General features: G+C 42.7%; 3 protein-coding genes across 3 annotated transcripts in view; 2 read left to right on the top strand and 1 right to left on the bottom strand.

The window, feature by feature from the left end:
- Positions 1-2,470, top strand: part of itga9 (integrin, alpha 9) — a gene marked incomplete at its 5' end in the record, with an annotated part of 46,847 nt that extends 44,377 nt beyond the window's left edge. Inside the window, one exon of the mRNA XM_080536314.1 lies at positions 1-2,470. This exon is cut by the window's left edge and continues 92 nt beyond it. Coding sequence (XP_080392440.1) covers positions 1-7 — 7 coding nt within the window. The 3' untranslated portion in view covers positions 8-2,470.
- A 1,298-nt stretch (positions 2,471-3,768) lies between these two features.
- Positions 3,769-10,616, top strand: LOC308175837 (catenin alpha-2; the record flags this gene model as incomplete). Its single annotated transcript, XM_080550392.1, has 8 exons — positions 3,769-3,962; positions 4,174-4,357; positions 4,640-6,070; positions 7,388-7,981; positions 8,977-9,156; positions 9,255-9,427; positions 10,013-10,130; positions 10,341-10,616. The coding sequence occupies 8 exons, from the start codon at positions 3,769-3,771 to the stop codon at positions 10,614-10,616; spliced, it is 3,150 nt and encodes a 1,049-aa protein (XP_080406518.1).
- A 543-nt stretch (positions 10,617-11,159) lies between these two features.
- zc3h6 (zinc finger CCCH-type containing 6) lies at positions 11,160-21,864 on the bottom strand (the record flags this gene model as incomplete). The annotated part of the gene is made up of 12 exons (XM_080550391.1): positions 11,160-13,347; positions 13,564-13,740; positions 13,988-14,412; positions 14,511-14,737; positions 15,384-15,491; positions 15,713-15,829; positions 15,976-16,104; positions 16,318-16,457; positions 16,663-16,921; positions 17,018-17,140; positions 17,289-17,502; positions 21,779-21,864. Coding segments are annotated over 12 exons (3,513 nt in total), but the record flags the coding sequence as incomplete, so codon positions are not given.
- Between the last annotated feature and the right edge of the window lie 1,241 nt (positions 21,865-23,105).

The following is a 23,105-nucleotide window of genomic DNA, read 5'->3' as shown; positions in this document are numbered from 1 at the left end:
CCACTGAAGGTCCGGGTCGGGTCCAGAGGAGTCAATGCGAGCGAGGATTGGGTCTTGGAGGATTTAATGTGCTGGGTCTGTCACCACAGCCATCCCACGAGGGACCAGGCCCTTCAATCTTCCATATGTGGAAGAGAAGAATATTCTCCAGATTTTTCGGAGACTTGACATTTCTGTGGGTGGGGTTTCAGGAAATGGACTTCTGATGTGATATTGTGGCTTGCCAGAGGACACTTGCAATGGTATTCAATTAATCCCAATGGAGGGAACTCCCTGCCAACGGAGCGGAACCGTTGAAGACATCCTTGTGGGGATGTGGATATGACATGGATATTAGCAGACAACAAAACCCTCAGGGCTCTGTTAAATAGCAAAATTTATTTTTATACATATAAGCCATATTGTATTAAATAGGGCTTCAAGAATGGTTGGGTTTTATGAAGGTCAATGTAAACATATCGTATGTTTTCTTAAAAGCACTGATGTCTGATAAAGTTGATGATATGCTTCCTAGGTTTTCCTTTCCGAGGCCAAAGATATGCCATGTATATGATTTGAGTTATATATATTCAGTATTGTCAGACTCTGATTTCCTGAGGTTGAACGATTGTATCTTGATTTCTGTACTGTTTCCTGCTCACAATGTCTCTTTTATACATCTGCCTCTCCATCTTTGATAGCTGCGTTCTCAACCAAAGCAGGTCCTATGTAGGCCATTCACCATGAGTGAACAAACATGATCTAAATGTCACAACAAGACCCCCAGATGTGAAGATCAATGTAGAACATTTCATTTACACATTACATGCACTTGGAAATTCATGGTCTATTCGAATCACATTCAGACAAAATGTTTAAATTATTCCGTAAGTTGCAGTATACATGGAGGTGGACATCAGAAACCGACAATCGCTAATCAATTCAAGCCCTGTGTGTTCAAGCCCTTTCCACTTATCATGATTAAGTTCTTAATCCAGTTAGTCTATGCTGACAAAAGAAAAGGGATAAGCACAAGATGGTTGGTGGCAGGAACATTTGGTTATCATCATAATTTCAAATATTAGTTTGTAACTAATGTTATTAGAGTAACATTTAAGCTACTATACGTGTGGTTAAAAGTGCAATATATGTACACAATAATCAATTATCAAAAGCTGCTTTTGCAAGGAGCAAATTGCTCAGGTATCCAGTTCATGTTCAGTGACGAGCTAGCCTGTTTCTTTTCTGAGTAGTGGCTCAGAAAGCTTTTCACTTTGTCATGATGTTTTTATGATCTTCAATAGATAATTTTTTTAAGGGCCAAGATTGTTGACTTCATAAATGTATCATGCTGAACTGTACTGCTACCTAAACCAAAAAACTAAAACTAAAACCACACCATTTCACTATGTGGCACTAGAGAATACACAGTCTTGTTTCTTCCATTATCTTTAAAAAGACGTGAGACTCCTAAAATGGAAGCAGGATTGTACGTTGTTAGTACAGCAGGGGGGTAGATAGAGTAAGCAATACTAACTCAAACCGTGAGATGTTTTACTATTCATGGCTGGATGAGAGTCTGTGATATCGGAAGTCTGAGTATACCTTCACCTATTATAGAGACCCATGGTAGAGAAACGGCATTGAGTAATGATCTAAAAATAGGTGGGAATGTGCAGCACTGCACTCCATCACTACGTATAAACTAGCTCTTTGGGGCTTATGGGAAAAGCTCATTTTAAGTCAACATGTTGGAATGTAAGAGCTCTGAAAATCTGCCACCATTAAAGTACATAGCTCCTTGGAAGAAATGTCATTAATCAGTTGTAAGTCCCATAACCCTGTTCTCCAGTGTCAGGGTTGGAGTCAAAGAGTAATTCAGTGTGCGGATTGATATTATTTAAGACACATTATGTGGATTTTAGATCTGTTTGAGGCTGACTGGAGTGAGTTTATGAATGTGGAATCCCAATGCACATGTGTTAGGTATAAAACTAAATTCAAATGACTTTTAGGTGAAGAGTGATTCTCGCATATCCTTTCCTGGTGTGGGGAAGTTATGTAGAGCTTTTCTAGCTCTTTACCACATATGAAGGCTAAGACACTTTACTGCTCACTATGATGGCTTAGCTCTCTATCATGCTAAATGGATCTCTAATGGAACAGGTATTATACACTACATTTTACACATTAATTCCACTGGTTCTGAAGATACTGTACTCACTCACATTTCTCCTCTGCTTTTTATCTCGAGATGTAAGTAGAGAGACAAACACTTGACTGTTTTTGGTGTATTTGAACTGTGATGGTTAGTTTTTTATTTGTATATTGTCACCTTTATCACACATAGATATGTTGATTTGTTTTAGGTATACTACTGTCACTGAATATAATTTGTACAAAGTATTGCTCTATATGTTTGATGTTTAAATTCATTTTCAAGCTGTGTATTTATCTGTTGATAAATAAAAGGATATGTTTTTTTCTCTCAGCTGGACAGTTTCAGCGGACTTTGTGGTGTATGGCGCCCTCTGCTGGCCTCCCAGGAGTAGTCTACTTATAACCAACATGCAGAAGGACTAGGATTCTACGATAAACGCATTCTAATGCCAACTTGTTAAAATAGGAACTATATTTCTGTGATTTTGTATGTACGCAATTTCGCAGACAATGACAGAGTGTATAGTTAGTAGAATGATAATCAATTGCAAGAGGTTTCGACAGTGCTATCAATTAATGCTCTTCTAATACGGTCGTTTTAGTCAGCTGACACTGGTTGCCATGAAACACTGACTCAAGCACACATTGCTGCTCACTAAATGATGTTTAATAATTCATGGAAGTTGACAAGCTACAACATTACAACGGACAACGTCGCAGGTAAATTACCATCCGTTTTCTTTTTACTAACACAAATATTAAGTTAAATGTTAAGCAGAACTTCAATATCTTATACCTGTAATTGCAAATAGGCCTACACAAAATGTGTAACAAAATATCACAGTGTTTATAGCAAAATATGTGTTACAAATGTTCAAGAATACATTCGCAAACGTCTATATGCCGATTTATATTGTGAAGAAAGGTAGATTGCCGAACGCGAAGAAGTTTTATTCTAAACTCACAATAATGTTTGCGAGTTACGAGCGACTGATAATAATGGATCATATCAACTCGTAATGATAACTCTTACAGATGATGACAAGGCATAGGCTTCAACTCAGGCATTTTTAATTTGTGGAAGAACTAAGTGAAAATTAAGTTAAGCAATATTTAATGAAAACGTTTGCCTGGCAGACGCACGTCGGCGCACAACCCCATCGTCACATAATGTTTTGGTCGAAATGTTCAATCTAGAATAGTTAACACAGCATATCGTGAGTTTAGAATGATAAGGTTCTATCTCCGTTTAGAATGATAAGGTTCTATCTCCGCTTAGAATGATAAGGTTCTATCTCCGTTTAGAATGATAAGGTTCTATCTCCGTTTAGAATGATACGGTTCTATCTCCGTTTAGAATGATAAGGTTCTATCTCCGTTTAGGGCAGTTCAGAGATATTGAGCTTCAAAGTTTTTACATTCCATTATGTTTTGTGAGATGGAACCTTTGTATTTTATTAATTACTAACAAAAAAAGGTCAACATTTAAAAAATTAACACCACACAGGCATTAATAAACACCTAATGGATCAGATTATGTAAAAAACTCAATTTTGACAAAAATGGAGGTAGAACCTTATAATTCTAACGTCACGATATGCCGCTGACATCCTCGCCCTCACCACAGTGATGGCATCTCTCCTGAGCCATGGCCTGATAAAGACTGCTGCCATAGAGCGGGTGGTGGCCCCGATAGCAGCACGCCTGTGCCACCTGGTTCTGCTGTGTGAAAGTGCAGAGGGGACAGAGCAGTTCACCGGGCTGGAGGGAGCAGCAGAGGCCGTGGCCAAAGCCACAAAGAACATGGCCACTATGGGCTCCAGGTAGGCGAAAAATAAAACAATTCAAGGCATCTCACCAAAATCTGAAGCCATACTACGTACATTTTCTACAAGACTACAACCTTAAAAAAATGCAACCAAAGTGATCAATACTATTCAGTCTATACATAGCTAATAGTATAGCATTAATGATTACATGCTTGTGATTTATAACAATATTATTGAACAAGCACCGGTTCTTTTTTCTTCCAAGACAAATAGGAGACACAGATGATGATGTCATGAGGATGGAGATGTCCACCCTGTTGGAGGGGATGACTGTGTCCGGCCAGCACGTCCTCCTGGCAGCCCAGAAACTGAGCATCCAGCCCAGTCTAGCGGAGCACAGGGAGGAACTCATCAGCGCCACGCAAAATGTCTTGCTGGGAATTGTCAAGGTACAAGATGATGTGATTGATGTAACATTATACCAATTGTACAGTACTGTACAACCATTGACATTTCAGGATTAATTGTAGCGTATCTTGCTTGGTTGTATGATATATGGTATGGTCGGATTATATAATTTACTGACAATCCTAACCCTAGCTCCAGCCCTAAGCTTAGATCCCACCCTAACTCTAGCCCTAACCCGAACATCAGGATAATTCGTGAGAACTGCGAAACTAAACTGTTTAACATGTATAATTGGCCTTTCTTTAATTTTCGGTGTTCTCCAGATACTTTTAGCGGAGGATGATGCAACAGTGAGAAAGATAGCAGCGGCTGCTGACTGGGTCCTGGAATGCCTCTCTCAGCTGGGGGCTTCACCGGACATCCCATCCCTGCTCAAGGCCTTCCAGGCGTTCTCTGAGTCCCTGCTACTCCTGAACGACCTGATAGTGGAACGGTCAAAAGCCCTACAGGATCCCAGACAGGCAGAGCACTTAAACGACTCATTGGAGACCCTGAGGAAATGCATATCCATGCTGCATACAGCCATGTGCACAACCATCAAACACCCTACTAGTGAACAGGCCCAAGCAGCTAAGAGATACATCCTTGATAAGGTGGAAAGCACTGTCAATGACATCATAACAACACTCAAGGGGGAATGGCATAGAGGTGACTTAGGTCCATGTGGGAACTACACTGAAAGGCGCAATGGTTTGTTACGGCTCCTCAACACTCCTTCTCCCCCTTCAATCAGAGACAGTGACCTTAACAGCATGCTGAGAGATCTTGTGTTCCATTGCATGGCAGTGGCTAACTCCTCGCGGAGAGACTTTCAGCAGAAGGTGGTGGATAACTGCAGACATGTCCTACAGCTCTGGTCAGACATAGCGATACTACTGAAGATCACAGAGGAGCCTGATAACCTGAAACAACATTTAGACAACGCCTGTGCGTCCCTTACGCAGCAAATCCAGATGCTTGACTGTGCCATGGTGAAGGCTGTTCTCTATCAAGTTATAGATACATTTGTTACCATGGACACTCCATTTGAAGGGCTTGTGAACATGGCCAGCCAAGCCTTGAACGGCGAATCAATTGGGGAGTTAGATCTAGAAGACATGCAGCGATTTCTCACGGAGTTACTTTCTCAGGCTGATAGGATGACCCAAGTTGCGAGTTTCATCTCAGCTTATGCTACTGACGCTAAGAGTCTGGAGAATGTGGAGAATTCACGAGCCTGCCTTATGCAACTGAAGGCTGGTATAACACCTCTGACCCTGGAGCTGACGAACGGCTCAGAGCAGTGTTTTGAAGCTGTGCAGAAACTCCGTGATCTTTGCCAGCGATGGGAGGAGGAGACCAGGCAGCTGCATGATGCTCTCTGTGACGTCATCGATGTGAGGGAGTTTACCAGCCTGGCAGTCCACGAGATTGTTAACGACCGGCGTGGGTGTGACGCCGCGTTTAAGGAACAGAGCCACGAACTGTTCCGCGAGAACGCAAATAATCTTATCTGCCATATGAGACAGGTGATTAATTGTGTGAAAAGACATGTAGACAAGAGTGACAACCCCATATACAGGAACGGCCTCCTGGTGCTGTTGAAGCAGGTTGAAACATCACAGGCCCACGTGGTCGGTTCTGTCAGAGACATGTGCTGTGGTTCCAGTCTAGATGTGGATGCATCACCCGCCTTTTCAGATAATGCCTCAAAGGTAATCAAGCACTTGAAAGTGTTAAGAGAGGGATTAGATGGTCAACAGCATCCACATCTCCTCAGTCCACTGCGAGCGGAGGCTCGTCAGACTATAGTTTCACCCTCAGCTAAACCAATTAAAGAAAAAGTATCAGATACGAGTCTTGAAGTTGGAGCCATTCAGTCTCCTGTTCTAGAAGTTGGTAAAAGGGATTCACAGACAATATGTAATGTGGAGCATTCAGAAATAGAAAAAAGAAAAAAAGTTGGACCACCTGTGCTGGCACACATGGATGACAAAGATGATTTAAGGGCGCCAGCTGTTTCAAATGAGCCAAAACCAATGTCCAAGCCTCTTGATTTCGACCTATTGCCCCTCTTATATGAGTTTGTGACTGTGACTAAAGGAAAAGATGTGACAGTCCTCAACAAAGCATGTGCTGGAGTTCTTGAACTGTCAAACTGTTATGCTCAAGCTGCTAAAGAAGCATCAACTCTTGTTGATGCTGTCGATAATCAGACATTGGAGATCTTTAGGTCAGAGCTGGTGACACTGACTCCACAGTTGGTCCAGACAGCTCAGGAGACAGCCATGAGTTCAAGTATGAACACAGACAGTATCTACAAACACAGCACACTTTTTTCTGACCTGATCAACAACATTCGGAAAGTCCTGCTGCCAGTGGCAGGCACATGGTATCATGCCATTTACTCAATGTTTCAAAGTAGCCCACCCAGCATGGCAGCCACTGTCGCTCATCAACTTGGCGAAGTGATGAGTTTGTGTGCAGATGTGGTGCAGCTTTTAACAGAATCTGAAATAAGAGCAAAAAGCGACTGTCACGAGAGCTTTACAGTTTTACATAGCAAGTTGAATAAGGCCCAGAACAGCACAAGACATCTGGCAGAACTCTCTAACTCAACATCAGGTCAGGTAGATCAACTGGAGGGTCCTTGTATTCTCTGGGCATTGTCTGTTCAAGTATTGCTGAATTCACTGGATAGGATTTTGGGGACGCAATCTGGTGCAAGTGAACTGTTAATGAGACGTTTGACCCCTCAGAAAAGGTTAGCAGTTTTGTCTGAGAACTCGCTGCGAATCCAAGAGGCAGCGATGTTGACCAGCGTAAACTGTAAAAACACCAACAAGTTGAACATTCTGAGAGAACTTCAGTTTGAATTAAAGACTCTCACTGAAGCCTACCTACAGGTAGCTGCAGACCTTGGCATTGTTTCCAATTTAGGTGTCCTCCAACTTGCAAAATCAGAATTCCTACAAAGACAGCTTCTGATCACAATGAGAGTGTTATCTTGTCACTTAAACACTGTGAATAAGGAGTATGTTGCAGAAATTCAAAACATTGTTAGCGCTGCTTATTTAGCAGCTGAACACCGCAGAGATGAAAAGAAGGCAGATGAGGCAAAGGAGCAGTTTGAAAATGCAGCAGAGTTGCTTTTTGAAAATGTCAAATCAGCTACTAAGAAAGTCCAAGACTGCTTCAATTATATCCGTGACCCACGAGCCCGAACAAACCTTAGGTCCATCAACGACCACCTTCCCTTTCAAATCTCTGACATAGTGAGCAAAGCCCGGCTCATGGTGGAGACTCACTGCGTCTGCAACACGTTCAGTCTAGATATTCAGATGCAGTGCTGGTCAGCCAAGGCCCACTATGTGGTGGAGGAGATCTATAAGATGGAGGAGATTCACCAGGAAGCAAAAGAACATGTCAAGAGCGGTCTCCAGGGCAGAACACACAGGGATGCCAAAGAGGCAATAACTGAAATACCTCTGACTCTGAAGGAGGTGTATTACCTCTCAGACAATCCAGTGAAGTCTTGGCAGACAGACAATCCAGTGAATACAAATATCACACAGCAAAGTATCCCTGCAGTGCCCATACATGAGCCTGTGAAGGAAAGACAACATGTGAGTATTGCATAGATGATGCACAGTTTATATTTAATGCATCGTGATGATTTACATTAATACGTCATATACAGTACCTACAGTATATGATAATATATTTAGATATGTTTTATATATGATATTTATATATGTCATATTTGATTTGACTTTATATCATCAAATATTATATTTGCAGTGCCCTGTGTAACAGTGAAGTATGTTTTCTTCTTTTGTCTCTGTACTCCAAAAGTTGTATTTAATTTAAAAGTAAGGATTTTAAATTAAACAGGCAATGATCTCAGCAAAAGTCTCTCAGTACTTAACTTCCATACAGGCGAGGACCGATAAGGCTATGAGGACGCACACACTACTCACATGACATATAGCGAACAACTGACACAGGGAAGCATAACTAGACAATTACTAACCATTCACAGTGAAAACAATCACAGTCATTAGGACAGACAGAAATACATACATCCACCAGAGGGGGCGCCATAGGGTTGCTCAAACAATAGAGAGAACCCCCAATCCTGACAGCAGGGGACTATGTATAAAAAGTGTTGTCATTTTCTCAATGGAGAAACTAATATGTACACAAAACCACCAAATAAAAGCTGAGAATCTCTACTTAAACGTCATGTCTGGCTTTATACACACATTTGTGACATGCAATTGTAATAATGAACTAAAGTATACAGCACGGATGATTTAGAAAGTAAACAAACATTAACATAATGCATTGTTGTTATGTTATCGCCATGGGGGGGGGTTACTCGTGTGGGGACGAGGTAAGATAAGTTTATTTTTTATTTTTAAGTCAGACACTTAAAGTCAGACACTTATTTTCTTTGGTGTTATAATTGTTTTTGTACTGTTTTGTAATAAATAATTGATTACAAAAAAACAAACATATTATGCATGGTTAATCTATACATCTCTTATTAATGAAAGTCTAACCCTAAAGTGTTACTAATAATTTTCACAATATTAATATACATCTTAATTCTCTGCAGGTTGGCACAGGGTCTGCTGTGTACAGTGACGCCCCATCCCTTACCTACACTTCCCTGTTTCTCAAACAAGAGACAGATAGGTGGGAGGCCAAGGGAAACCACATTGTCCAGCAGACCAGAGAGATGGCAGACAAGATCTACCACATGGCCCAGTATCTGAGGAGGAAAGGGCCCATCCAGGTAATGAAGATGAAGACACTGTGGTCATATCAATTGAGATTCAATTCATATTTGAATGTTCTGGAATATGTTGATTCACTTCTAATAATTATTTCCAGAACAAAGAGGTATTTGTCACCACAGCAAAAGGTGTGGTCTCAAACTGCAAGTCGATCACCCAATTTGTGAAAGTCATTGCTGACCATTGCCTGGACAAACACTGCACTGTCGAACTCTCTCTGATAGTTGAGCAGATTCTCACAATTACCAACCAGCTCACTATCATCTCCAGGTAAGAGAGCACGACAATACAGGTATTCTTTCACTTGACCACAGAGCAGTAAAACATTATTTCAGACTTATTTGGTGTGTAAAGCTGAATGTTTCGCTGTGCTTTGAGCGCAGTCCTCCAAAAACATAATTCATCTACTTTAATTCACCCGTTGTATACACGAAAGCATCATCTTATGTGGCGAAGCAGTGTAATTACATAATTAATCATTTGAAAATAACATTCACAGATAAAATCAAGCCAGTTATACATAATAGTGATTATTTATATTAATGATCATACAATTAACATTTGAAAATATCATAGTATTGTGTTTATCAAAATAAGGTGGTTTATATTCTATCATCTCTCCCTAAATCATGAATTTACCAGATTTAAACTGATATGCAATGTCAGTGACCCCTAGTGGAAAGTGAGATGACTTTTGCAGTACATTGCGAGATCAAAGATAAACTTACACATGCAGTCGTGTTTAAGCAGCTGTGAGTTTAAATTCTGTACGTGTCTCTTTGGGGGTTAGCTGTGACTATTCTAAGATAGCTGTCAGAGCAATAGCCCCATAATGTTGTACTTGTGTATTTTCAGTGTTAATGCAGTGACCCCTGGAAGCAAATCATCAGATGAAATCCTGGTGAAGAATGCACAGAACTTGCTGCAGATTGTTCTGCAGGGGGTACATGCTGCAGAGACAGCCTGCATCAAGGTAATGAATAACATTCTTAACATAGACAAAGATAGATAGGTAAAGTTTAGTTTTTAAAAATATATATATGGATATTATATGACTGGAATATTATATGATTGTGTATAGTATATGACTCTGTAGAGATACAGTATGTAATGTAATATCTGTTGATGACACACACCCATGCTGGTTGAGCATGTTTAAGACATGTGTATTGCCTTCTGTCAGGGTTTGAAACAGCCCGAGCCAGACTCTGATGCAGCCGAGGCGGCAGCCTTGTGTTTCCAGTGGAGAAGGACCCTTCAGATCCACAGGGCTCAGCAGAACTCTAACCCAGACACTGATGACCTGGGCCTGAGGAAGATCTCCTTGCACCCAGCAGCCCCTAGCCTGGCCTGTCCTCTCCATGTCCAGGAGGGTGACATGTTACCCTGGAGATCAAGTTACCCTGAACAACAGACTCTACCTTTACCGAGTACTGCAAATGTATCCCACAAGATGTAGTAGGATGATCAATGTAACAGCATTGGCCTTTCCAGGGAGTTAATAGGTTCAATGTACAATACTTTGTGACTTTGAATAAACACTAGCTGTACATTTCCACTTCATACAAACTTGGGATATTAACGACACACAGTAGAGTATATTATCACATTAAGTTATATTTTGTCCATGCATTTAGTGAACATGTACTGAAAATAAACCACACAACAACTGATGAGAAATCGTATATTGTTTGTTGTTTATTTAAGACATAGATTTAAAAGGCAATGCAACATGATGGGCATCTTTCTTTGTTTCCTTTTAGACAGTATTTGACAACCATATATTGACATTAAATAAAACAATATGATAAAACATTACACCATCCATAAAAAGCACTGTATTTATAATACGTACAAAAGAAGCATTTAAAATGTGACCTACTATGCACATAAATAAAACGATTTAATTCAGTAATTGTCAAACAAGGGTAGCACCATACATCAATGTAACACAAATTAAACTTCAATTTTCTATATGTTTTTTCATCAACACAAGGTGTCTTAAAATAAATGTTATAATAGGAGACAGGGAAGTCGGGGATTACAGTTTTCATCAGTGTTCCTAGTATACTTTTTTGCTTCTCATGTGAGTTTACAATAGTTTCCATTGTATAACCCATATCAATGGGTTGAACCCCAAACTGTCTGTAATACAATTGTCCTTTGAGTTTGAGTTTTGACCCTAACAACAGCATCTGGCTAATTCCACACACACAACATTACAGTTTCATTAAAGCTGTCCATTTTCACTCATTAGTACTACACACCCTTGTAGAAACATCAAAACCTTAATACTGTCCTTTACTCACATCGTGGCATTTCATTGCTACAGTATAGCAATCACACATTACTATTATGCTCAAGAAAATGATACATAAACCAAGAAACAACACATAAACTGTACATGTAACCTACCGTCAATGCCGCCACAACTGGGAGAATTATAACAATGTTATAAAAATGTGCTGGATGACCAATATCTCTGTAAATATGTAAAATAAGTGATGTGATTCTATCCTCAACAGATCATGTAGAACAACAACAGTTGTATGTACAGTTGAAATAAATATGTGAAGCTCAATCATTATACATTATGCATGTCTAATCAATATACAGAAATATATATATACAGAGTTTAGCTTGTGTGCTAGTTTAGCTAATGGAAATGCCAACACAGGAGCTTCACTGACAAAAGGGAGAGGCGGTGGGATCAAAGGTCTTGAAAACGTCCTTCAGCGGCCTGTCCTCCATCTCTTCCTTGGGCTCCTCCTCAGTTTCCTCCTCCTCCGGTCCCCCTGGGTCCACCTGTCCTACCTGTTTGGGATGCCTGGGATCGGTGTAGGACGGCCGGATCAGCCCCACCAGGGCTTGGATGGGCAGATTATGAACGGCGGGGGGCTTGATGGGTGAGCTGGGGGGCACTACTGTGGGGCCAGAGACGGGAGGCTGACGGCCGGACCCGTCCGAAGAGCTATTTGTCCCCTTGGTCTCTTGTACTGACCCTGACCCTGTTCGCAGGGTTGGTGAGACCGAGGACGGTGGAGTGTTCTCTCTCTTGGCAAGTTGTTTCAGAATCCCTGTCTTCTTAGGAGGCTCCGCCTCGTGCTTCTGGGCCTGCGCCGCCTTGTTACGGGGGTCGTACAGACAGATGCCCCCCAGGAGTGTGGTGGGGCTCTCCAGGCCCCCCCCGGAGGAGGCCAGATGGGGGGCGTACGGAGGCAGCTTCTCAGGCTCAGGTCTCGTTGTCGAGGTTACCGAGGCCGTGTGGGAGGAGGAGGAGGAGGAGGAGCCTCCGCCGGCGCTACCTCTCTGCCGCCTGGGGTCAGCAGCAGCACCTCCTCCACCGGAGGACACCTCCCTCAGCACGGGGACCTTGGAGTCCAGACTCCCGGAACGGCTGATTCTGGGGTCCAGCGTTTTGTGTTGCCGCGGGTCAGAGGAAGCCAGAATCCTCTCGGTGGACAACCTGGCCTCCAACGTCCTCGGGGGGGGTCGACCCACCCCGACCACACCCTCCTTCAGACGGGCGGCTAACAGCCGGGGGTCGATGTGTGGTGGCGGGGGGGTGGTGACGGCGTGGTGGTCAGGCAGAGCGGATGTCCGGTTCAGATGGGCGTCCGCGACGAGCGGCGGTAAGGGCAGGTTGATGGAGTGTTCCTGCTTAGGCACGAGCAGAGGGATGAGGTCCTCCAGAGCCCACACTACCGTCTGGGCGAAGACCGGACGCTGGAGCAGGATGTCCACCCGGATGTGGCTGAACTGCTTGAGCTGACAGCGCGGGTCCCGGAGCACCACACCAGGGCTGGCGTCCAGGGGGATGAGAGCTGCCCTCTCCCGTGGCTCCCTCTCTCCGTCTTCATCGTCCTCCGCGTTGGGAGGCTTGCGAGGCACCACGGGTCTCACCTTCCTGGGGTCCCGGGCTCGTCTGGGATCCACAGCGCCGTCCGGCTCCTTCCTGGTGTCCACGGGCCGCTGGCGAGGGTCTGTCTTCTTGCGGGGGTCGCTGGGCGGGGCCCGGTCCTTCAGTAGCCAGGGGTCGCACGGTGCAGGGGCGGCAGAACCAGGCTGGGAAGGCTTGGTTTGTGGCTGTTGGCTCTGGAAAATCTCATTTTGTTTCTTCAGAGATCTGAGGATAGCTGTTACACAGTTCCCGTCCTCGTCATCACTGGAGTACCAGTTTGTGTTTTCATCTGTTGAGCATACAGCATGTTCATGAAAGCATTACTAAGCAATTATCCGTACAAGTGAAATTGCTGAGGGATTTAGTAAATAACTTTCCCTCATGTTCATAATGGTGCTGCATTTTAATTAAATCATTTTTGGAAATGTTTGGGTAAGACTGTCAACATTATTAGCTTATCTGTTCATGTGTTACTTCCGAGTCTAAATATTCCCCTTTCACTTACCTTTGTCTCTGTTGGTAGTCTTGGCACCCTGCCCCTCCACCCCCTGGGACTCGTTCCCCTGCTGTTGGTTCAGGTGTAAGAAGAGGGCTCTCTGGACCGCCGGGGGTAAGCTCTGCATCTGGGATTCAGTGGCTCCCTGCTGGTGGGATTGCTGCATGAAGACCAGACTCGTGTCAGCTGCAGAGAGGAAGTGGAGAAGAAGAGAGAAGAAGAGAGATAAATGGAGAGAGCAAATTAGTGGTTTTCACCATGAGTGTGGTCAACCTGGCAGAACTCAATAAAAAAGAGAGAAGAAATCTGGGAGCCATTACATTAACAAATATAGTTCCCTTCATTCCTTGTCAAACTGATTTTTTCCAAGTAACTGAAACTGACTGTCATTAATTGCTAAAAAAATGAATATCCATGTATTAAGTGGACCAACCTCCCGGGCCGATGGCCTGGTTTCTGAAGAAACTGTTCAGGAAATCCACAGGATTCTGACCCGCAGCACGGAAAGCCCTGTTCTGTAACATCTGCAGGTCTGGCACTGGAGAGAACGGAGGCCTTTGTAGGTTCATCTGTGGGTTCATATTTGGTCTGTTTCCATGGAAGTTTGGGGGCGGTCCAGGAGGGACCGGGGGGGGAGGCATTGGAAACCCATGTGGCGGGTGTTGTCCAGGGGGCATTGGTGGCCCTGTGTGGGGTGGAGGGGGAGCTCCCATAGATCCTGGGGACCCTGGGAGGGGGGCAGGGGGGGCACCGGGGCCCGGGGGCATCATAGTTCCGTCCTCTGGGCTCCCACCAAACATACAGTTGGGCCCTTCTCCTTGAAATTGAGCTCCGGGAGGAGAGGAGAAATTGGACCCACTGCAACACAAAAAAAACACATTACGTTACGTATATAATCTTACAGACAGCTGACAACACAGTGAGAACTCAACACAAAAAAAGAATGTGACTGATACCTTAGGCCAATCTTTTGGGCCAGGTCCACAGTGGGTTGAACCTTTATCTCAAACAGAGAGGGGATCTTCTTCCCCCCAGAGCTGCCGTCCTGTGGGCTGTTGAGCCCGGGCGTAGGCAGCAGCCCTACTCCTGGAGGTGGTTTGGGCAGCGGGGCAATGCCTTGCTTCCTCAGGTTCTCCAGCTCCATCTCGTCCTCATGGGCATTCTCCTCCTCCGTGTTGATGATCTAAACATAGATTGCAGTATAAACCTGTTGGAATTGTACAATATCGGGCTTTCTGCTCCGCTGCTCCCAGGCTGTGGAATGCTCTCCCTGACCACCTAAGGGCACCACAGTCTGTGGATGCTTTTAAACGAGGCCTTAAAACCTACCTTTTTAATAGAGCCTTTTATTTCCCTTTTTTTGAAATGTTTATTATTTTCCTGTTTTTAATCTTTTCTTTCTGTAAAGTGCATTACAAATAAAATGTATTATTATTATTTATTATTAATATTCTATGTGCTTCTCGACCTTTCACCTAGTGGTACCAGGCCATACCCAGTTAACTCAGAGACATAACATCAGATGCTAAGGGCATCCTAGGACCTGTAGCCCAAGGCCAAATTCCATTGAAAGTCTATATAGAGAGAGATAACATGGTAGTCAGAATAAAGCTCCCTCTCCAAAAGACATCAACTTTCAGATCTCTTTATTTCATCTCATTGCAAACCTGAAAACTATTGTGTTGCTGTGGTAATTACACTATTAACTATCTAACAATCCCCCCAGTCATGGAACAGCTACACCTTTAACACCCAAATAATTCCTACTTATGGCAAAATGAGATGCTTCTTTTCACGATAGCAATGTTTTTTTTAAAAACATATCCTACCTTATCAAGCAGTTCTTTGGTCACATCAGTCAAAGGCTTGTGGGAGAATTTACAAATGTCTCCTTGATAGCACTTTGCTCCTGTATGAAAGAACTTGCATGGATATTCATGTACAACCAGAAGTAAAGGAGAATAACATTGTAATGAGTATATTATTGCAATAAAACATTTAAGAAATCAACAAATCTTCACATAACCATGCATTGAACTCATGAGTCATGAACTTGAGAAAAAACGTAGGAAAACCAAATTCTTGATGATCGGATAAAACTAAATATTGTAGTGTTGGAGCAGTATAATCACGCCACATAAAGGGACTCGTGAAGGATATTGTGCATGTAAATGCAATTATCTCCTTTACTGCAGTATCCTTGGATGTAGAATTTACAAAGCTCCTTCTTCTTATCTGGAACAACGAGCTCGTGTTCAAACTTACACTGCTCGCCCTGTGTAAAGAGAAGTCGTTAGATCGAGCACAACTGTAAGTGAAGGAGAACAGAATGCAAGAATGTTTTTCTTTTCTTGTTTTTCAAGAATACATTTCTTTGGAGAAATGTGTATTGTTTTTGTTATAATAGTGCTGCTGACTCACCTTGATACAGCGTCCTTCCAGGAAATATTTACATATGTATCTTCCATTGTGTTCAACCGTGTGTTGATTGATGAACTCCTTGGTCATGATCGGACGTCTCTTCTGAAAACCAGGAGGGCCCTTTCCCTCCTATGGGCAACAAAGGGACAAAACATATGGTCTGAAGCAGGGGAGGCTGGTAGTAGTAGAAATCGGAGGACAGGTTCATTGTAATCCATGGAATGGAATGAGGAATGGTATGAAATGGTGTGTTTGATACCATTCCTCATTCCATAAATATGGGATGAACCAACCGAGTCGTATTCAGACCATTCTATCAAAGACAAAGAAAATGCTCCTTACCTGCTTCATCCCCTCTCCAGTCTGCTCTCCCCCTCGACCTCGCCCACGGCCCCAGTTCTTGCCCTTCTGCTTCTTGTTCTTGTTGAGCATGCCACGCCCTCTGCCCACTACTCCTCTGCCTCGCCCCCGCTGCCCACTAACTATAAAACACACGTTAGGGTCACAATCTATAACAAAGATATTGTAAAACATCAATATGTACTTGGGTCTTCCTCCAGTTTTCAGAGGTAGCTACAAGAAACATTCAAAATGGACACCTTCCGTAGCCACTACAAAGACAACCTCGACAAACTTGAAGAAATTCTGATGAGACACTTAAATAAAGCCAGGTAATGCGATCCATACACTGCTGTTGTTTCTGTAGGCCCTTCATGTTTGGTCGCTTCATCTGCTCCTTGGGTTGGCGTCCCATGCCTTGGTTGGGCGAGCCGGACCCCTCGGCCTGCCGATACTCGCACAGCTCATCTGTGAAGTCTTCACCCTCTCCCTCATAGTCATACTTGTCATCGCTGTAGTCACTGAACTTCTCAAAGTCACTGCTCTTGTGCTGGGCTGTCCTCTGTGGATTGCTGTGGCCCCCACCGCTGTTTGAATCACGCCCATGCTAGGAGGAGTCATTCAAGAAAGTGTCATATCAATGAAAAGGTATTGTGTATGGCTGTGCACATTCTTTTCAAACCAATCATGATTTTTTTTTTACCTGAGCAGACTGGCCATCATAGTCACGGAAGGACCCTTGACTTTTCTTATTTTTGGGCTTCTCTGGACGCTCATGGTCTGAGTCATAGCTGTCAGAACTGGAGCTACTGGAAGGGGAGTGATGCTGATAGACAAGAGGAGGGAGGAAGTACAGGGGAATTACACAGTGAAACGTTGCATGCGGAACTGGAGGATTTTGCTAAAGATTTCAGATTTCCTTGGAATACTGAATACTGTGCTTCAAGTATTTCAGGTGACGTCACTAGGCTTACTTTTTGTCTGTCACGTCTTCTCCTCTTTGACCTCCTCTTTTCTCTTGTTTTTTGGTATCTTTTCCTGGAGTGCCTGTGTGTCTTGTCATCCTTGTCTTTCTCTTTCCCCTTTTCCTTCTCTTTATTTTCATTCACCTCTTTGATTTCTTTACCCTCCTCTTCAATGCCAATCCCTTCATCGTCTATTTCTCCATCTTCCAATTCACCATCCTCTCTTTAAAAAGAAGAGTTCAAAATGTTAACATGAATCTAGAAACTAAAGGCCTTTCACAATACAATAAATTATTTAATATCAAATGCAATTTGAGTCAACTTTGGTTTTACACTTGATATTCCCATCCATCTCTAGGTACATATTTTACATACTTAAGAATCCATTTGGTTTTGTCAGTATGGTCATACAATAGGGTCACATTATGTCAAAATACCTTACATTCATGACAGTATGCCCTTCTGAAGACGTCTGTCTAAATTACAATTGTAAACCATTTTTGCATCAAAATATCAAAAGTGTATTTTGAGAGCAATACATTTGCATTTCAAAAATAAATAATCTACACTGCTTGGGCCTGTGGAAGTAATAGGACAGTGAGGCAGTGTTTCTGCTTTTGGCTCTATACTCCATTTGAAATCAAACAATTTGTATGAGGTTAAAGTAGAGATCTTGTATTTTAGGGTATTTTTATAAATATTGATTCCAAATCTGGTAATGACAACATTTTTATACATAGTCCCCTTGTTTCAGGGCACCAAAAGTAATGGGACAACTGGCATGCAGGTGGTTCTGGTAAGTCAGGTGTGTTCTGTCAGGCAAAAGAGAGCTGTCAATGTCCGGTATTGATTCTAGGCTTTGCATTTGCCTTTGAAGTTTGCTATTGGTTTCTGTCAACATGAAGACCAATGAGGTGTCAATGAAAGTCAAGGAAGCCGTTATTAGGCTAAGAACTATCGGAAACATAGCCAAGACTGTAGGCATGCCAAAATCAACAGTTTGGAACATCATTAAAAAAGGAAAACACTGGTGTGCACAGCAATTGCAAACGGACAGGTAGGCCAAGGAAGACTTCTACAATGGATGACAGAAGAATGCTCATCATAATTAAGAAAACCCCCCAAAATAACTGTCCCACAGATCAGGAAGTCTTGAATGTGGGGGAGCCGAGGGCTTGAATATGTCAAAGACGACCATCCACAGACAACTTCACCAGCAGGACTACAGAGTCTACACGGCAAGGTGCAAACCACTAGCTAGTCACTAAAACACAATGGCCAGGTTACAGCTTGCTAAAAGTACCTAAAAGTACTGAAGAGTTCTGGAAAAAGTTATTGTGGAGAAGAAAAAGGAACTGCCCGATATCCACAGCATACCACCTCATTTGTGAAATATGGGAGGAGGTGTCAAGACTTGGGCATGGATGGCTTCCACTGAAACAGGCTCACTTGTCTTCATTACAGAGACATATTATCTGCCCAGATACAATACAAGCAACTGCCTCCAAACTCATTGGACGGCGCATCATCATACAGCAGGACAACAACGCAAAACATACTGATAGAGCAACTAAGGAGTTCTTCAGGGCCAAACAGTGGAAAGTTGTTGACTGGTCGAGACAAACTTCAATCTTAATGAACATGCATTTCATGGAGAAAACATCCTCAAAACAAACAACTGAAGACGGCTGCAGACAGTACAGTCCTGGTAGAGCATCACCAGAGAAGATACCCAGTGTCTGGTGGGCTCAATGGGTGGGCAGACTTTGACAGCATGCAAAGGATTGTTGACCAAATACTGAGCATGAGCGCTTCATTTGGACATGTAATACTTTTGGGTACCCTATAATAGTCCCATTACTTCGGTCCCATTACTTTTGGGTACCCTGAAATAGGGGGACTATGCATAAATAGTGTTGGAATTTCTTAATGGTGAAACCAATATGTACACAAATACCATAACATAACTCTACTTTAACTTCACGCTAATGTTTCATGTAGAATCCATGAACTCCAGAACCATACAAGTGTAGAGCCACAAGAAGAAAGAATGCTTCACTGTTCCATCACTTACACAGGGCTAACCATCACTAACCATGCTTTCCAAAGGGGAGTGTTTTAGACATATTTTCTGATATATGCCTATACCAAGAAAGGTAAATAAGAAAGTACCTTAGTAAGCTATATTTCTATCGAAAAAGCTGTTTGAGGGAATCACCTCCTACCACAAAGGTGAGTGTAAAACCTGAGACGTGGAGCATTTCATTGACATGTGTGTCTGTGTCTGGGAAACTGCTATTACAACTGTAAGGTGAAAGAGAAAATACTGGAAACAGAATATGATCTTTCTACTGAAAATGATACTGAACATACAGCTGTGTTAGGCCTACCCAACTACTGTGGGCTGCATTTAATGCACATTAGACTCAATGTGTGATTGTTATTAAATGTTTGATTTCACATAAACAAGAATGGTGTGGGCAGATGACTCTGCTGTGTGTGTGTGTGTGTGTGTGGGGGGGGGGGGGGGGGGCTGGGGGTGAGCTCCGTACTGAAGGTTAGTTAAAATACTTAATACAGAAGATCAATCAGGGCTAATTGTATTCTTGGGGTACAGGGAGTGTTCTAGGAGGAACAGGGGGGTTGTGTAATAACAAGCTGCCTTTATGCCAGCATGTGCTGATAAAGGGATCACTATGGGATATGATGGAGCCAGTAGAAGCATGTGAAACTTAATGTAGCAAACATGCCATTTTTAAGACGTTCAAGCTGGATGTTTGCAATGGGGGGGGGGGGGGGAGTGGTGATGTGTTCAGAAAATGACAATAGAATTGTTAGAAACCTTACTCGAGGGCACACTAGTGGGGGTGATCCCAGGTGAAATTTGAAGTCATGACCTTCTGATCACCAGTCCAACTCACTATCCCCTAGGCCACCACTACCCTTCACCAGTCCCATCACCAACGTGATTGTTGGGGTAGTGGTCTAGGGGATAGTGAGTTGGACTGGTGATCAGAAGGTCATGACTTCAATTTTCACCTGGGATCACCCCCACTAGTGTGCCCTTGAGTAAGGCTTAGCTCTAGACTAAAGACTGTAATCTCTAGTTGTAAGTCGCTTTGGATAAAAGTGTCTACTAAATGGTTAATAATGTAAATGGGACTGCAATTAACCTTTATGTGTCAAAAAAATCATAGATAAACAATAACAGAAACAACAGGGTTGGGAATTATGCTCTATGGCATGCTCATGTTTCACAGGGAGTCGGCCCTAGGAAACAAATATAGTACTGCATTTATAGAAAATGATAAACGTCTGAATTCAGTGCATTTCAAAAGATGAACACTATGGTTGATCATATCAGACATGGATAATCTTGGTTATTCAAGTAATACGTAATTTTCTGTGGGAAAGGCTATTTCATTCACTACACCACCAATAACCCTGTCACTTGATGCAGATGCAACATTTTAAAATGTTATACGTAGGGGTCATCTATGAAATCAGCAGCCCATATGAAGTCCTTACACTGAAGAGTCTAAATGACCCTCTTTAAGTTGGCATCCAAACTTTTCTGTGAAACATGTAGGCTACACAATACAGTAAAGTATTTCTGATTCTAATCCAGTCAAAAAGGGGGTCTGAGATCCTGCATCTAACTGCACTAGTGTGCACTGTTACTCTTCCTTTTAGCAGGTGGATGCTGTTCCTTATACATAAAGTACATCTGCCCATAATGGGTACGTTAACACTGTGGCACTAATCGATTGAATACATGTAAAAAAGCATCAATATTTAAAATGTTATCGTTCTAGATGTAATTAAGATGGAAATATGACGACGGTCAACGGGGGGGGGGGGGGGGGCATGGAAATGTCCCGCCACTAACTTGAGACAGTCATTATTTATGTAAACCAGCTCTTTTCCCTCCTTGTTTTTAGTATTATTATTATTAAATTTTTTCCTAGCACCAGGGGAGCCCCCCCTCCTAAATTTCGTTGTATGGTACCTGTACTGTATTAATGACAATAAAGACCATTAATTCATTAATTCATTAATTCATTCAGATCTGATCATCCTCTGAACAAATCCGCAAAATGTTCGATAGGGGGCGATAAAGCGCATAACTGGGGCGGGGCCTTCATTTACATACTCCCCTTGAAGAACGCAACAATGTAACCATCCCATTCCTCACACAGCATCACACAGTAACACATCGCTGAGGTCTCTCATGCCGCAAAACAAGCGACATCGAAAGCAAAAGTGGATCCATTCATCGTGAACGGTGATGGGCTAAGTTTTTGGACAGTGGTAGAAGTGTTTCACTTTTTTTTTTTTTTTACACTAAAACGCATGCAAAAAAAAATCCCTGTATGTAGAAAAGGCCTTACAGCCCATTCGTGACAAAACAGTAACACAAGCATGTAGTTCACTTCACAGGAGACGTACAAGATGAGTGTGTGTTTTAGAATAATTGCAGATTAAGAATGTTACTCGACCTTTCATGTCCTGCATGTTCAGAGTCTGTCATGTTTTTGTCAAGAACGGGGGTTGTTGGGGGACTGGAGACAATAAGGCTCACAAAAGCCAATGAAGGTTGTTAAACGGAGATGCCTCTCTTTCTCTCCGAGACAACAGTGAGTTGCATTCAGTCACTCATGGAGGCTTGGTTGGATTGAGATGCTGGAAGATGTTAGACTGGAAAAAAAACTCACGAAAATGTCTATGTTTCCCTCGACAGAGAGAGTAAACAGACACTCTCCTCTCTCATTTCATTGACGTTTTTAACTCAGTAAACACAGCTTGATACCCCGCTTTGCTAATATCCCGTCGGTTGACAGCTGCCATGGTGAACTATTGGAGACGGAGGGAGGAACTGAGAGAAATACAATAATTTTCGTTGGTTTCAGCATCTTCACAGTCAGAATATTATTTCACCCCAGACAGGTTCTCAAAATGGCTTCTAGGAACCGAAGAACATCTCTCTTTTTTTCTTCTTTCATGTATTCGTCCACCGTATTGCCCTATCAGGATCTATCTAGCTTTGCCCGGCTCTTCATGAATGCTTCGCCAACCAATCAGGTAGCGGTATTGCCCTACCTTCCCTGCTTCGCCAACCAATCAGGTAGCGGCATTGCCCTACCTTCCCCTACCATCCTAGGTTCCGCAAATTCGCGCCCGGCGCAACAAAACCCTTACATGCCAATTGGTCAAATAATTGTAACGGGGCTCCTTTTCCAAGAGGATGGCAATACTGATTGGCCCATAGAACTGTCAATTATTTTTCAACGTCTGGTGCAAAAAAATAAAGTGTGTAAGACTCGCAGACAGTAGATCGTTATGTTGTTGATATTAGCGGTGGTGATCTGTGACTATAATTGAATAATTTATTATACTAGGCGTAGTAGTATTTTTTTTTGCAATCAAATAAAATATTGCGGGAATGTTCTCATTGTGTGCGTGTGTGTGTGTGTGTGTGTGTGTGTGTGTGTGTGTGTGTGTGTGTGTGTGTGTGTGCGTGTGTGTGTGTGTGTGTGTGTGTGTGTGTGTGTGTGTGTGTGTGTGTGTGTGTGTGCGTGCGTGTGTGCGTGTGTGTGTGTGTGTGTGTGTGAGAGAGAAACGGGGCGTGTCGCGCGAACGCGCATGTTCTACCTACTGCCAGTGCGTGTCGCTCCAACACCTGACATGATTCTGACACCTGTGTGTGTGACATCCCAGAAAAATATTAAATATAATATGTGTTAATAATAATATGTTATTATATATATATATTTAATAATATTATTATATATTTTATTAACAACAAAACATGTTTTTTATTAACAA

This window comes from Nansenia antarctica, assembly GCF_963989245.1.
Source record: "Nansenia antarctica genome assembly, chromosome: 1".
Classification (NCBI taxonomy): domain Eukaryota; kingdom Metazoa; phylum Chordata; class Actinopteri; order Argentiniformes; family Microstomatidae; genus Nansenia; species Nansenia antarctica.
Note: the sequence above shows the minus strand (reverse complement) of the source record. Positions and strands in the feature narration are given on the sequence as shown.